Source organism: Cryptomeria japonica, chromosome 4 (genome assembly GCF_030272615.1).
Source record: "Cryptomeria japonica chromosome 4, Sugi_1.0, whole genome shotgun sequence".
Taxonomy (NCBI): domain Eukaryota; kingdom Viridiplantae; phylum Streptophyta; class Pinopsida; order Cupressales; family Cupressaceae; genus Cryptomeria; species Cryptomeria japonica.
In genome coordinates, this window is record NC_081408.1 from 93,820,717 (window position 1) to 93,836,079 (window position 15,363).

At 35.1% G+C, this 15,363-nt stretch overlaps 1 protein-coding gene across 6 annotated transcripts in view; it reads left to right on the forward strand.

Moving 5' to 3' along the window:
• LOC131032887 (transcription factor GTE6) overlaps positions 1-13,502 on the forward strand; it is a 138,320-nt gene extending 124,818 nt beyond the window's left edge. For all 6 annotated transcript variants that reach the window (XM_057963983.2, XM_059219587.1, XM_057963986.2 and 3 more), the window contains 3 exons: positions 220-278; positions 12,644-12,794; positions 12,933-13,502. In XM_057963983.2, the coding sequence (XP_057819966.2) occupies positions 220-278; positions 12,644-12,794; positions 12,933-13,097 (375 nt within the window). In that variant the 3' untranslated portion in view covers positions 13,098-13,502. The remainder of the gene's footprint in view (positions 1-219; positions 279-12,643; positions 12,795-12,932) is intronic.
• Positions 13,503-15,363: the final 1,861 nt, after the last annotated feature.

Here is a 15,363-nt window from a genome sequence, read left to right on the forward strand (position 1 = left end):
GAGAATAGTAGATCCATTAAATTTGAATGTGTTACTGCTTATTGAATATCCTTTTGGTTGTCATGTTTGGCATTGATTTTCTTTTCCAAATAACACAGATTATTCAAACTTTATCTTTACTGTCAATGGTGGTGTGAAAAGATTTATTAGGTGTGATGGTGTGAAGGAAAATTGCCAAAAATTGAATAATTATTATTTTGATTTCACTCTAACTTGCAGCTAGATGAACTAAATGCGCGTCTAGAGGAACTTAGACAAAAGGTGTCTCCAAAATGCAGGTTTGTTCCCTTTATATCAAGTGAGATTATTTCTTATGTTTTAACAAATAGCTGCCTGTTTTTGTTGTCTGCTGTTTCTAGATTAATTGTCAAAGTTGTCATACCAAAATTATTACAATATTTGTGAGCTAATCTTTTCTATGTCCAGTTAGTTGGGTGTTTTGTATCAATCAATATTTTGTGAAAACGTATTTAGTTTATTTTGTATGGCAAGTAGTGTGTACTACCTCTAGGGAGTTTCTTTGCAGGCCTAATACAGGTGCAAGAAAAGATTTCAATTTGGTAAAATATCTGTTGAGCTTGTTACAATTGGTGGAGTAGCTAATTATAATGTATTTGCCATCATGTTCCCTTATAATGTTAACATGGATGACTCCACAACAGGGTTTATGTTCATTTGCAGACAGATAAGTTTCAGTATTTTAATTGTACATTTAACTTCCAAAATGATTTAATCCTTGATATCAAAATTTCATGTTGAATATAATCTAGATGCCTAGAAGGAAACTTGCTTCAGGTGTTGACAAAAAAAGTTGAAAGAACTTGAGCATCCTCTTATTGGAGGGAGGGTATTGTAAACCATAGATTGCAAACTCTACATGTACTCACTGAGTTGCTGAGCACTCTCAATTTTTTTTGCTCTGTGAGTTCTTACAAGTTTAACTCGTGAGTTTTTTACAAATGCAAGAAAAACAGAGGTAAAGACGTTGATGCAGGCAAAATATTGTTTAAAACATGTTTTTCACACTTTTCTTTTGCTATAAAACCATGCATTTTCTCTTTTCACCCCACTTACATCAAGATTCTTCAAAATCTTTCAGCCATTCTGTCATGTCCCCTCGATCGTTATATATAGCATAAATAAAACAATTATTATTATTAATTAATATAATATTTATCAACGAATAATTATTTGAAAATTATTAAAAATTTATTAAAATTTATTACTAATAATATTCTAAACAACCTCTTCTAAACGACAATATATATATACATGCGACAACCTCTTCTAAACGACAATAACTAACTTACAATATCGTCCATCATCGAACTCAGCATTCTCTAACTATATCGTTTAAAGAAGACATAGTCAGCGACTATCTTATTGCTGGCAATCAACATACAAAGAAAGATGGATATGGAACATAGTTAAGCAATCAATGGAAGAGGAATCAAGAACAATTAAGATATATTCCTAAGTATTATGTGGCAGCTAAATCAGAAGCTAATGTAATGTATGGAGAGGATATAATAGGAATGAAGAGACCCAATGATATTATAACTATCATGGATCAAAATCAATTACACAGTGATTTTATTAATTAATGCAGCACTTTTTATTAACAAACTTCATTAAGTTTCCAACGGATTATTCTCAGGCGAAGGTTGCCACCCTTGGGAGAAGGATGTTCCTTTGAAAAGACACAACCCTTCATTCCGTTGAGGAGATATACATAGCCCACCATCCATTCAAGAAAGGGATCGAACAGGATGAAGATTAAAAACGCGGAAGGCTGTAATAATCAGATCTGATCTATTATTAAGTTACAGGCATAACATCCTTGTTCTCGGTGGTATGCATAGGGGATATGCTTAATACGTATGCTTAATATATGAAGCCTGACAATGTTTTTATGCAGAATTTAATAGTAATATTAATATATGAATAATAAAGTAAAATATTAATAGTAATATTTATAGACTGCAATACAGTCATAGTTAATATCATATGTAGTGGCAGACCAGATCTGATGCATGCCAGATCTGTCTGCCTTTAAAGTCATTAGATAGACTAATAATTAGTGTTTAGGCAATGGTAGTGTTAATAATTTATATAATAGGTAAATTTAATTGATTCATTTATTTATGTATATAAATATAGATATAATGTTTGATCAGACAAATAACAATGTTAGATTGTAAAATCAGTACAACAATGAAATTACTTAAAAATATTCCTTCCATTACTACCAGTAACTAAGGAGAGGTGATGGACTTGTTTCCAAGAGGGGCAGTCTAAATCCAGTCAATAGGTTGTTTCCCAAGAGAGGGTGGGGATCAGCAACCCGAGAACCTTGAGGACAGGGTCCAAAATGGGGTAAGGGCTTGGATCTGTAAACTTTGAGGGAAGCCTAATGAAATTGGTATCAAAGTGCTTGACAACATAGTCATTCTCTTCCTCTTAGACTAGAGTGATGCAAGGGTTAAAGGTCATAATTGTTGAAGTTAATCATCTGAAATTAATTAATGAACAATTTACTTATCAATCAATCAAATCAATAGAATATGGAATTACACACATTTGATTTTTTTTTTTTTGCTGAGCCAGTTTCTTATTTTAACTAATCTAAGTCATATTGAAATAAGATTAATTATGATTAAACAAGGGACATTATACATTCCTCATGTTTCTTGTTTGTCAAATTCTGCCAGCCCTTCTGTTGTGATGTTTTCACACATCGCTCCATTGCAAATGGGGACCCCACTATTTTGCTCATAGGTTAGTTCATTTACTTAGTTTGCTTAGCTTGGCAGTAGTTAGTGTTGTGATGTTTTCACACATCGCCCCATTGCAAATGGGGACCCCCTCTTTTTTCTTCGATTAGGTGTCTTAGTTTGCTTAGCTTGGCAGTAGTTTCTTTAGTCGTTAACCATTGCGAGAGTAAGAGATGTCAGGTTGAGGTCATGTTGCAAAATTGCTAGAGGTTGTATGTAGGTTGTCAATAATGTCAATATGTTGCAAGAATTGCCAAGGTTGTCAGGAGGGAGTTAAGGTGAACGAACTAGGAAATTCCCTTCTAGGCTTTGATTCTGGGAAAATAATGATTTTGAAGGAAATGAAATATTCCTTGTATGATGAAGTCCCTCTCCTGTGCATTTTAATTTTCATCTTTAGGAGAGAGCAAAATTCTAAGGCAATGGACTTGGGCAATCAACCTCCATAAACAAGGAAGGGGTTGCATGCTAACCTCTTCAAACAAAGAAGTCAATAAACTTTAGAGGGCGAAAAAAATATTAAGTTTGAAGGATCAATCAACCATCAAGATAAAAAAGAAAGAAATTTTCAACGTCCAAAATCAAGCAAGAGCCTGTGGATAAACTTAGGTTGATAGGAAGTTTGTAAGTGAGTGCCTGCGGATCAACTTAGGTTGATAGGAAGTTTCCAAGTGAGTGCTTGTGCGACAACCTAGGTTGATTGGAAGCAAAATCGCCTTAGTCAAATTTAACCTCCCACAAGAAAGCAAACGATGCGGATCAACTTAAGTTGATAAGAAAAGAGATGCACACCAACTGAAGTTAATAGAAAGTTGACCTTCTTAAGAAGATGAAAGGGTGTGGATCAACTTAGGTTGATGAGAAAGGTAAGAAGGTAAAAGGTTAACCTCTAAAAACATAGAAGAAGAAATCCACCCATTTACTTCAAGAGATGCAAGATAATTGTGGGGAAGTTAAAGTTTAAATCTACCTATTAGCAAATCGAAGAGGGAAGGAACATGAAGCGAAGTAAGTTTGACAAGTAATGAGGCGAATTTGGAAGATCTCTCATCAAACATCAAGTCAGCTGGGCAGATACAAATGCAAGGCGAATTAAGTAGGAGAAAGTTATAGAAACAAAATGTTTCATTTATTTGCCAAGTCGTCCTTCATGAGAAGGTGGAAGGGTGTGACTTCCCATTCAAGGCTTATATATGAAGGAAGGGAAGCCTTTTTACATGGAAACAAATTTAAATCGAATTATCTCTGCTCTTCTAAGTTCGCACAGCAGCAGGTTATCTAAAATAGCCTCAAGGAGTTTTATCAAACTTGTCTAAGGGAAAAGGAGGAATCCACCAACCTCCATCAAACAAGGTTGTTTCAAATCTGCATCAAAGAAAGACTCAGCGAAATTCGTGCCAAGGACAAAACTCAAAACATTAATTCCAAAAGAGGGGAGTATTGTGAAATTGCCTTACGAAGATACAGATGAAGATTTTCAAACATCAAGTCATGTGGGAGAAGAATCAAAGGGCTGGTCCGTGACCAACGCCTAAATTGATTGAATTCTGATTTCTGGGTGGTGACTAAACTTTATTCATCATTGACTGAAAGATCAAATCGCAGAACTTAATCAATCATTGTAGAAGTTAAGAGAGATGGATATATCTCTGATTTCTGAGTAATAATCAGACTTTTTAGAGTCACAAAAATCAGGTTTTGTAATGCAAAATGAATTACTATCATTCTATCTTCCAGAATTTAACATAAATGATTCTAAGTTTTGATTTTGTAAATCTGAAAGCATTTTTATTTACAAGAAGAAATCAGAACTTGGGAATATTTTTTGAAATTAAGTTTTAAATCGTCCTTCAAATGTTCTAACCATAGTTACAAGACTCAGACTTGGCTCGGACTCGGACTTGGCGCCTGGACTCGGCAAAAATTCGGCCAAGACTCGGCAAATAGAAAAACCCAAGAAATTCAAAGATTTTTTAATGATTTTAAACTTGTTTCATGTATTCTTTAATAAATAAACCTCAAAGACACAATAATCTCATCAAATAGAAGCTACTTTGAACACATACACAAGTTTACATTCATCACATAATTATAAATGCAATATTTAGGCTTGAGCTGAAGGAAATAAGCTAAACTAAATAACACATTAGAAATACAGATAATGTCAAATGTCTACAAAATTCATGGAATATGAAATCCATTTCGTCAAAAGTTCAAAACATATATCAACATAAAAGATAGAGCCTAGAAGTGTAAGGCTCAGAGGAGCCAATATCAGTGATCGCTCAACTCCGCAATTTGAGGCCCAATCAATGCTCACACTCACACTACCACAGACTACTACTTCTAGATCTACGAAATGGAGGTTGAGGATTTGAAGAAGCCTTTCCATTAGTGGCTGCAATTTCTTCCATTTGCTTTCTTTTTAATTCTTTTTTTTAGTTTAAAATCCTCTAATTGAGCTTGCACTTCACGTATAGCCTCAAGGAGTGCTTTTTTGCATGGGTTTGCATCATGGCATTCTATTTGTGCAATGCGATATTTCAACCGGTTAATACCTCCTCCATTATATTTTGTTTTGCAATAAATACATGTTACTTCTCCTTTTTTTGATCTGGGGATGCCATGTTTCCAAGCCTTATCTCGTCTAACTTGGGCACCACTTCCACTACCGTTAGGCTGAGACATTATGCTGCAATATATTATAAATGAAAAAAATCAGCATAATGTCTCTTATTCTAAGTAAGTTAAATTGAAAAATAAATAATAGAAAGAAAAAACAAAACTAGGGTACAAAAAAATGGAAATATGAAGTAAGAAAATAAAAAAACAAAAACAAAACTAATGTACAAAAAAATGGAAATATGAAGTAAGAAAATAAAAAAATAACAAAAAAATGGTACTTACCTATATAGATTTGCTAGAAATCTCTTCCAAATCCTTCTTTAACTCCTTTAAATGCTTGAATGCAAGCTACAAACTTGCACAAACAATCAACAATTGCAATCTCCTCTTCAATCTATTTGCTGGTCTACTCTTCAATGCCTCTATTTTTTTTTGCTCAAAACCCTCTTTTTCTCTCCTCGTGTTCGCAAACAAGAAAAATGACTTTTTAGGGTGAGAGTCAAAATATATTTATCTTTTGTTTCACTTAAAACAAACACATTAATTTTTTTTTGCTTTTTTAATGTTGCTTGGGCTGTAGAGTCTAGGTCTCAAGATTCGGCATGTTTGGCAGACTCGCCGAGTCTGCCCATACCCGACCAGACTAGGCCGAGTCCGAGTCTAGGGTTACCAAGCCTTGGCAGAGGCGACCCACCTCGGGACTCACTGAGTCTTGCCAAGACTCCGTGAGTCTTGTAACTATGGTTCTAACTTCTAGCTTCGTATAGTTGTGTGTCAGAGAAGATACCACTACGAATCAAGGCAACTTGGAGAAGGCGAATTGACATCATAGAGAAAGGCTGAAAGCTTGAAAGTGTATAGATAGAGAGTATCACAACATCAACACATTTGAGCCAAGCCAACAAGGAGATCCACACAATTGAGGTCTAGCTCAACGTTCCAAGGGAAGCACATGCTTCACATTTCAATATCAAGGTGCCATCAACATGATAGAAGATACCTCAAAGATGCATGAAGAGGATATATGTCACATGGATTCCAAAGGATCAAAGTCTACTTTTCAAGACAACGTGTTCCAAATCCACGACAACGAATCCCAAGATCAAAGGAGGTTAAGGAAGAAGATACTTCATGATTCAAAGGTTGAGATTGTGAATGCATCACAAGGAAGAAAATTTCCAAGTTAGAGTAAAGAAGAGTGAATGTGATCAAGGAATGGAGATAGTTTCAGAAGAGGTTGATGTGGCATCTTATTTGCATTCAAGCTAATCAAGTCACTTCCACATCAACAAGTCCAAGTTCAAACCCGATTCATCTCATGGTGGACATGGCGCCTCATCATATACTATTTTATGTACCTAAATTCTAACCTATTCTCTCATTGGTTAGAAATCAAGATGGATATGTGTTGAATTCATTGTAATGATCTTATCGGCCAGAAGGAAGTTTGTTGTAACAAGCCCTAATTAGTGTTTCGATCACGGCCATTGATTGTGAATCAATTTGAGTCATTGAATTGTATTGAGAGCACTATAAAAGGCTCAAATCACCCATTTGTAAAAGGTTAACAAGAGTAGAATAATAGTGGAGTAATAGATAGTAGTTCATAGATAACAATTAAAATAGAAGTTAGATTAGGAGAAGGCAAAGGTTGTTGCCAAGACTTTGTTATAAAGAGCATATGATTTCATTGAAGCTATGGTGAATTTGATGTGTTATTTCAACAAGTTGCATGGTCTCTACTTCTCAATTCATTTTCATGTTATTTAGATGCATGGAAGATCTTTGTGCACGATCAATGGTGAAATTCATATATCCGTACCAGTAGCAATTTGCTAATTGTAAGTTTGCCTTGTGTGGTCAATTGGAATCCTTAAGAGCTTAACTTCAATTGTTATTCACACTTTGATATGCATTGCCTTGATGGTATCCTTGTTAATAGTGATTTGAACATAATTTTGCTCTCCTTAGAAGATCACACTAAGTTTTGTGGAGTTGTTGCTTCATGTGTCAAAGCAAGGCTTAGTCGAGTTTCACTAAAGATTGTCCATCGTTCCTACATTCTTAGGATTAGATTAGATTCCTTAAACCCTATGTCTTTTGCCTTTTTATTTTCCAAGCAAGTAGTTAGAATCTAAACTCCAACAACATCCAAACGTTCAACATTCAAGTATTCAACCTAAGTCCCCTTGGATTACCAGCAGACACATCAAACCATTGAGCTATCCATATGTCATGACCATTGAGTCATCTTGGTTGATCACATCATTTAGCATCCGAGGAGATTTTGATCAAGGGAGGATAGAATACTTTTGGTATTTTATTTTGTGTTTGAACTTTGAAGTGCATAAAAAACATATCAACTGTTAATTTAGTCATTAACCTTTTGCTTGTGAGAGGATACGGTACCTTGTCATCAAGATGTGATCAAGTCAGCATTTCCATGTCTTGGACTAAGATGAGAAAACAACCTTCAGCTATCTACAAAGCTCACCAACTTCAATGTTAATGTTTTCTCCTAAGTGATCTACAAAAGGCCATCTTGTTCGCCATGATTGTACCTCTACCTGATTGTGTGCCGGATTAACAGGTTTATCTACAATTCTCTTAATTGTCCCCTCCTACATGGCACTATCCTGGTCTACCAAGTTTGTCTCGTTTGACATGACTGATGTTCTAACAAGCTTGTTTCTCTGTTCATGAATGTCTGGTTCTCAAGAGTTGTATTGCAGATAAAATAAAGTTAAATTTGGAGCCTATATTGGAGGCTACTGATGACTATGACTGCTCCAAATTATATAATATAAAAGCTATATATGTTTTGCAGAAATATAAAAGCTTTATGATAGCATAAAGCTTTATTATAGAAAGTACTAATATCTATATAGATTATAAATAGGTCTCAAAGGTTACCTTCAAACATGGTTACCAAATCTACCTAATTCCAGACTGTATGGCCTGCATGGATTTGTCTGATTAGGTCTGGTTGAAAATTCCAGATTTCTGAGGTTTTTTGACCTCCCAGATCATTTTTTTGAAACTGGCAAATATGCCTTCAAGAGAAACAGTGTTGAAACCCCCCGAGAATACCTGTGCTAAAATATGTTGGTTTTGAAACAAACTTAGTCTGAACGAACTGCTTAAGTAACACACTGTTTTAACATCCCTGCACCATTTCCCTCACCCGCTCCCCATTCATGTCTAATATTGAGAAAGAAGCATATCTCCTGTGTCTATTGTGGGTTGGCCTGGTTTGTTGGCAGCTTCCCATGTCTGTTGCTAGAATCTGGAAGCTGATAAGATACTGATATTGACAAGCTTGAGTAAGAAGATGTAGCTGCCTCAAAATCTTGTTCAATGCTTTCTTATTCAGTTTAGCCATTGCAAAAGAAGAGTTTGTTTCAGTTGAACTGCTTCCATGAGAATTTTAGATTGCGCTACTTCCAAATTCTCAATCAGGTGATTCTCTGTCTTGCTTTGGTCAGTCTTTGCTTCAAACCATGGTTAGCAGGAGGCAGGAACAGTATGTCATTTCTCAACAAACTAGGAGATGGATAGTTGGACATGGCAAAAATTTATGTACACACACATACTTGCATATATGTGGGTATATACACACACACATACATACTGATACATTCATACATGTGTAGCATGTGTGTGTATATATTTATGTATGTATATATCTATATCTATAGACATATGTGTATGTATGGGCTAATATCCCTTGGAGAGCAAACATTCTCATAGCTCAGTTAAGGACTAACTCACATTGTCTTCAGTGTAGAACAGTTAGATGGAAAAGGCTAAAAGAGGTATGAGAAGAGAGAGTTTGTCTTTTGCACAGCCAGGACAGCGGAAACAGAATTTTTTTTATTATGGAATATAAAGCTTACAACATCCAGACTGAGGTGGAGAATCATCAGATTGAGAATTGGAAGTAATCGTGAAAGCTCAGTTTAAAGTTCTGATGTAAGAACTACAAAAGAAACAAGGTCTGCTTTTGCAAAAGCTAAACTTTATAAGGATGGAAGCAGTACAAAAGAAACAAGCTCTGATTTTATATATTGTATATGTATGTAGATGTAGATATAGATGTAGATGTATATATATGTATATGTATATGTAGATGTGTGTGTACAATGGCTATGCAACTTAATAAAATGTAAAATGTCTAAAAAGAACAAAACAAAATTAAAATTCTGAAGTGCATAAATAGATTTCAATGACAGCAAATTGAAATATTACATTCTAAAGTAATCTTAATATTTGATAATTTGAAATCACCATCATGAAATAAACAATTCAAATTTAAATACAATAAGACTAAGGTTGTAATGGCTCCTTTTGAAATGGGATTATAAAAATAATAATATATTAAAATAGAAAAATAAAATAAAATAAAAATTTAATTTTATCAAAAATCGAGGGGCATGTGGAGAATTATGATTATTGAAGGAAAAAGATATAGAAGAGACCAAACAAGGAGAAATAGGCACTATATGAAGGGTAAATCTTTTATTATTTGATTAATATTCCTTTGGAGCATGAAATTGCAGTTCATTTAACTCGAGGACGAACCTCTCATGGCAGGAATTCAAGAATTAAAACCCACAATTTCTCAAGAGTGATTTCCCACAGAAATCGTCATTGTGCTAAGTTGATTGATCTTCTAATAGATATTATGAAAATAAGAAATCTCAAGTTAATAACTTTTGTTGTTTATCAGCAAATCTGATTGCTATCTTTATGATATGTATGGAAATGAAATCCTAGGCCTGTGGGTGCAAACTAAGATTTGAATTATCCATAGCATGACATTGGAACATGGATAGGTCAGCTACGGTTCTGATAGGAGAGCTTCACATGTGGAGTATGTTCCTTTGTTGCAATAGATTTGAGATTGTGAAGTGTGTGTTTAGGATCTAGGGTTAATGATAGCAAAATGATAGGCTTCAGCAATAACAACAGATTACAGAAAGACAGACGCAACAAGCCAGATCTGGAAGAGAAATACAAAAAGGAGCCTGGACCTGAAAACTGGAGTAGAAAGTGCCAGACATGGGTGTTGGGTGCCTTAGTCTGAAGGTGTCCGAAATTGACAGAGGTGAGCAAAAATACAGTCAGGAGGTTCTGAAATGTTTCCCAGAAATTTAACCCACAACAGCAGGACATGGGTGCCCAGTGAATTGGTCAGATGTAATGCCCCAATTTTTTGTGCCATCTTGTTCTGCGAGCATTGGCCAGTTTTGAGGGTTTTCTGTAAATTTCCTGATGCAGGACAATACCAAGGAGGCCATGGGTCCAGCAAAAGAAATTTTGAACCCATTTGGCTTATAATTAATCATAGATGGAAAAAGCAAATCCACCAATGCATGCATGTAACAGCCTATTACTTGATTCCTAAAATTTTCTTCTCCAATTTCTCTAGCACCAATGTGATGGTCATGGATAGCCTCAACACTTGCATAGAGAAGATGATGCCAGACAAACATTTAGAGACTGCATGTACATACATTCGATTGTGTTCTCATTTCTCCCATTTCCATCTTACAACATATTTATTAAATTTTGTTGGTGCATTTGTATATTCTTTAACTGGCAGTAGTATTGAACCTGGAATTTGGAAAGTATAACAGAGATGGACATGAATGCCCAAAGATTAGATGCTCTTAATACAAGAAATAGGGACTTTTTAGAAAGGACAATAATGATTACTAGTTTGAGCTTTGAATGTGGTCCAATTGTTTTTTGTACGTGATTATATTTAGTTAGTAAAACTGCGGTCCCTATTTCTTTTATCAGGGACATTTAATCTTTGTGCCTTTAAGATTATCCCTGTGAACAAGTCTTTGTTACAGTTTCTTAGTTCCAGGTTCAATATTTCTGGCAGTTTAAAGAGTATTTTGACACACAATTTAGCAAAATTGTACTCGTGGAACAATGGAATCATATCACATATTACAGTCATCACCAAAACCATGTTGTTTGTGTTCACATTATGATGAATCTAGGAAGAACATTGTGAACTAGTGTTCATGAATCCTTATTCCTTTTATATACTTCTGCCATCTAGTAAATGAGTAGATGGCAAAAAGGAGTTTCTTTGGCAAATTTATGAAAGCCCAAAATCTCCAAATTATATGTTCATGTATCCTTATACCTTTTATACAGTTTTTCTGTCTAGTAAATGAGTAGATGCCAAGGAGGAGTTCCTTTGGCGAATGTAATGTATGAAGTTTCTGTTTGTTTACATTCTGAAGCTCAAAATCTCCAAATTATCTTTGATACCGTCCTGATTATTTGTCAGCAGAAATTCAGTACAATATGTTTTTGATTTGATAGTAACTATAAAATATATTGATAATGAAGCAAAAAGTGCAAGAAAGAAGTCTATGACCAGATGTGGGGTGATAAAAAATAAAGACAGGGTTAAACCACCATGCCATTACATAAAAGGCTGCTGTGATTATGAAAGAAAGGAGCTCGAGAGTTGTGAACATCATTCATCTGTATATAATGAATGAGCTAATCAGACAGTAAAGAAACAGAGCTATAAATTATTTTTCCCACAAACAGTGATAACCGTGAAGAGGGTGTGGACTGTTATCCTTGTTCAGAATTTATAACTTCCAGGGGTTAAGAATCACGTGTCCCTGATGTGTTGTAGTCTGTTACCAGTTAGGACCTCTCATAGATAGATTATTGTAGCTTTATCTTTGGTAGACCAAATGGTTTGGAAGGGGTTTCAGCTCCTGTTTTGTTTCAACGTCATGGAGAATCTGTAGAAAGCTAATCTCCATAAGGGTTATTAGAATGATTTCTCCTCATATGCTTATTTTGATTTGTATGGCCTTAGGGTTTTCTTGGGGACGGGCAGCATACTTAGGCCATCTTTTTATTGAGAAATAGCTTGGGATGCACCATAGCCAAGAGGATGCTTAGAATCGCAAGTTGAAGAAGGGAGAGGGAGTGATGTGGGAGAAGCCTAGGGACTACAATGCAGTACAGAGATCCATTAATCTCATTGAAACTTGAATCTGTTTATATCATGTTATCCTATTGGTTGCTACATAATGTATATTAATCAGTCCAAAAATGGTTTAACATAAATTCTGCATAAAACATCCTTGGGATTTCTTTGGTAGAGTACTAGAAGAACTTAAAAGCAATTCAGAAATGCATCTCAAAGATTTTACTATTTATGCAGACCTTTTTAATAAAATGTGTGGATAATGCAACAGGATGATGTCTACAGAAGAGAAGCGACAACTTGGTTCTAGTCTTGGCCAATTACCCCCTGAAGATCTCACGAAGGCACTTCAAATAATTGCTCAGACAAATCCAAATTTCAAACCCACAGAGGTAGAGGTGGAGGTTGATATTGATGCTCAGGTATTCATTCTTCCTTTATCTTCACTTTTTTATGGGGCCTCAAACTTGTTTCTCTTCTTGTAGCTTGTTGATTGAGTTTTGGTGATTTGGCCTTTTATATCCTTAAGCCACATTTTTATTTTATTTGGTCTTGTACAGGATGCTCCAACTTTGTGGCGGTTGCAATATTTTGTGAAAGCTGTACTAGGACTCCAAGAAAAAAATTCCACAGCAAAAGTTCAAGCCAAAACAAAGCGTAAAAGGGAAATATGTGATGCAGTTGAAAAGAATGTACAAAAACGAAGTCGAAAAGCGCTACCATGATTCTCTAATCAGTATTATACTTTTGTAAAGTGGAGGTTGGTTTTGAATTCAAAATTTTTGTTGCTTCTGCACTTTGAGGGAAAATTTGTTTTAATGCAGTGTGTATGGTAGCAGGCTAGGAGACCACGGAATATCTAAAATGGAATGATCCTAATCTCTCTAGGATTACTTTTTTCAACATAGGTAACACGTTGGTTGAAGATTAGGGCCCTAGCACACAAATTTATTTTTGCTGCAAGAATACCAGGGTTCATGAGATGAGCAGGATGATCATTCTTTCCTAGCCATTTTTTGTGTTCACTCTATAATTTAATTAATATTGATAGTAACTTTAATTGATCTTATAGATTAAGTATTTTTACATTAATATATGACTGGTTCTCTTTGGCCCCACTTTTAAATTAATAGATTTTGTACAATATGCCCAATTCTCAGAAAAGTAAGTGTAGCCTATGCATTTGTTTATATTTGCCAAAATTGATATTACATTCCAAACTGAGTTTGTGTATATTTCAATTTCCGATACTCTTTATTAATATTTCTCTGCTACCTAGGATCTCAATGATGTCGCTTAGAATCGCTTGTGACATTACTTGGAGACTTTACTCAGTGGTTGGTATGATGAATTCATTTGACTAGATAATTGAATATAAATAAGATACCATATTCGCATTGGAAGTGGCATATATTTGGCAGATGCATTTTAGCATGCTAAGATGGTAAGGACATCTCCAAGGATTTTGACATGTTCCATTAGTCTGAGCTAACCCACATGACATTTTCAAAAAATGGTTAGGGAGACCTTTTCATATTTATGATTGTTGATATCAATGTGGGTTCCTTATTCCCATTTGGAATCTTCTTCATGTCGTGCAGAAGTTTTTCTTTTTCTTTTTTCTTCTTTGGGTACATGGTGAGAACTTTCAAACCATGTGTGGAAAATTAATGCAAAATAAGATTATTTTCCAATTTTATGCGAGTCCCATCACTCGAGTAAAATGCATAGTTTTTGCGTAGGCCCTTGGCACTTGGTCTGTTGATATTTAGCTAGTTGAAACAAGTACCTTGGGAATAGCCGGTGGAATTAGTTGTGACAAACTTTATGCAAGGTCCGAAGTATGTCCTATGCAAATCTAGATTTAGATTTAATGATATCCTTTCAGTGTTTGCATTTTGTGCTTCTCTATTTGTAGGCCAATTCAACATTATAATGCTTGTGTTTCTTAGTAATATCTAAACCACATGTAGTTCCAACTAGATTGAGGCAAGGTACCAAAAAAGCCTGTTCAAATAAAATGAAAGAGAATAGATTGTCCCGTACTATTTAAAAGTTCTCATGTGAAGCAACCTTCTCATAAGTGCATGCATTACTTGCCATACATTTACTTATGATATAGTCATGCAAATAATTATTTTCATATTGATGAATACCATCATTACTATTTTTTCTTGATTCAAATGCTTAGAAGTGCCATTATGTAATTCAGATACACCTTCAACTTTCCTTAATTCAAACAGTGTATATGATACAATTATTCAATAAATGTAGTTTATGCTGGATAGCAGTCCTATGCTAAAATTGCAGGTGTTGGGCGTGCTGCTTACCCTGCCTCTCTCTTGTGCTAAATCTTCTCCGGTGGTGATATGTGGATAGGATGTGGTTGAAAACAATTTTTTTTATATGCACAGAGGATTGGTTTGTAGATTCAGCAATTTTTGGTTTTCCTTTTTTGATGTGCATAAGTGGGTCTTGGATTCTTGGCAGTTATTCATAGTGGACAAGATCAAGTACTTCCCTTGTGTGAGAGGCTTCTTCATTGCAGTCTTTTGACTCATCTAAGGATAGCGTTTTGTGCTTGATGGTGGGTTGTGGATGTGGGGAGAGCACTCTCTTTCTATCAAGCCATAGACTCATTCCTTCAAGCCCCTTTCCAAACCACTCAATGTTAGTCTTGTGTGGGTTTGCCTTCCATCATCTTAGTCTTCAATTTTAGAAAGGTTCTTACTTTGAGGCAATAGACAACTCTATTGGTCATTTCTTGAAGTTTGACTTTACCACTTCCTACATGGGTGACTCAACATTTGTTTGCATTTTGGTGGATATTGATATATCCAAGCCTCTTCATGGTGACATGGTTTTGATGGTAGGGAATAAGCCTTAGCCTCTCAATGATCGATGGTAGAGTCAGAATAGGATGTTAATGATCAAGCTTTGAATCGCTCATGACATTACAACATGGTGGAAGAATGCCTATGAAGATCACTT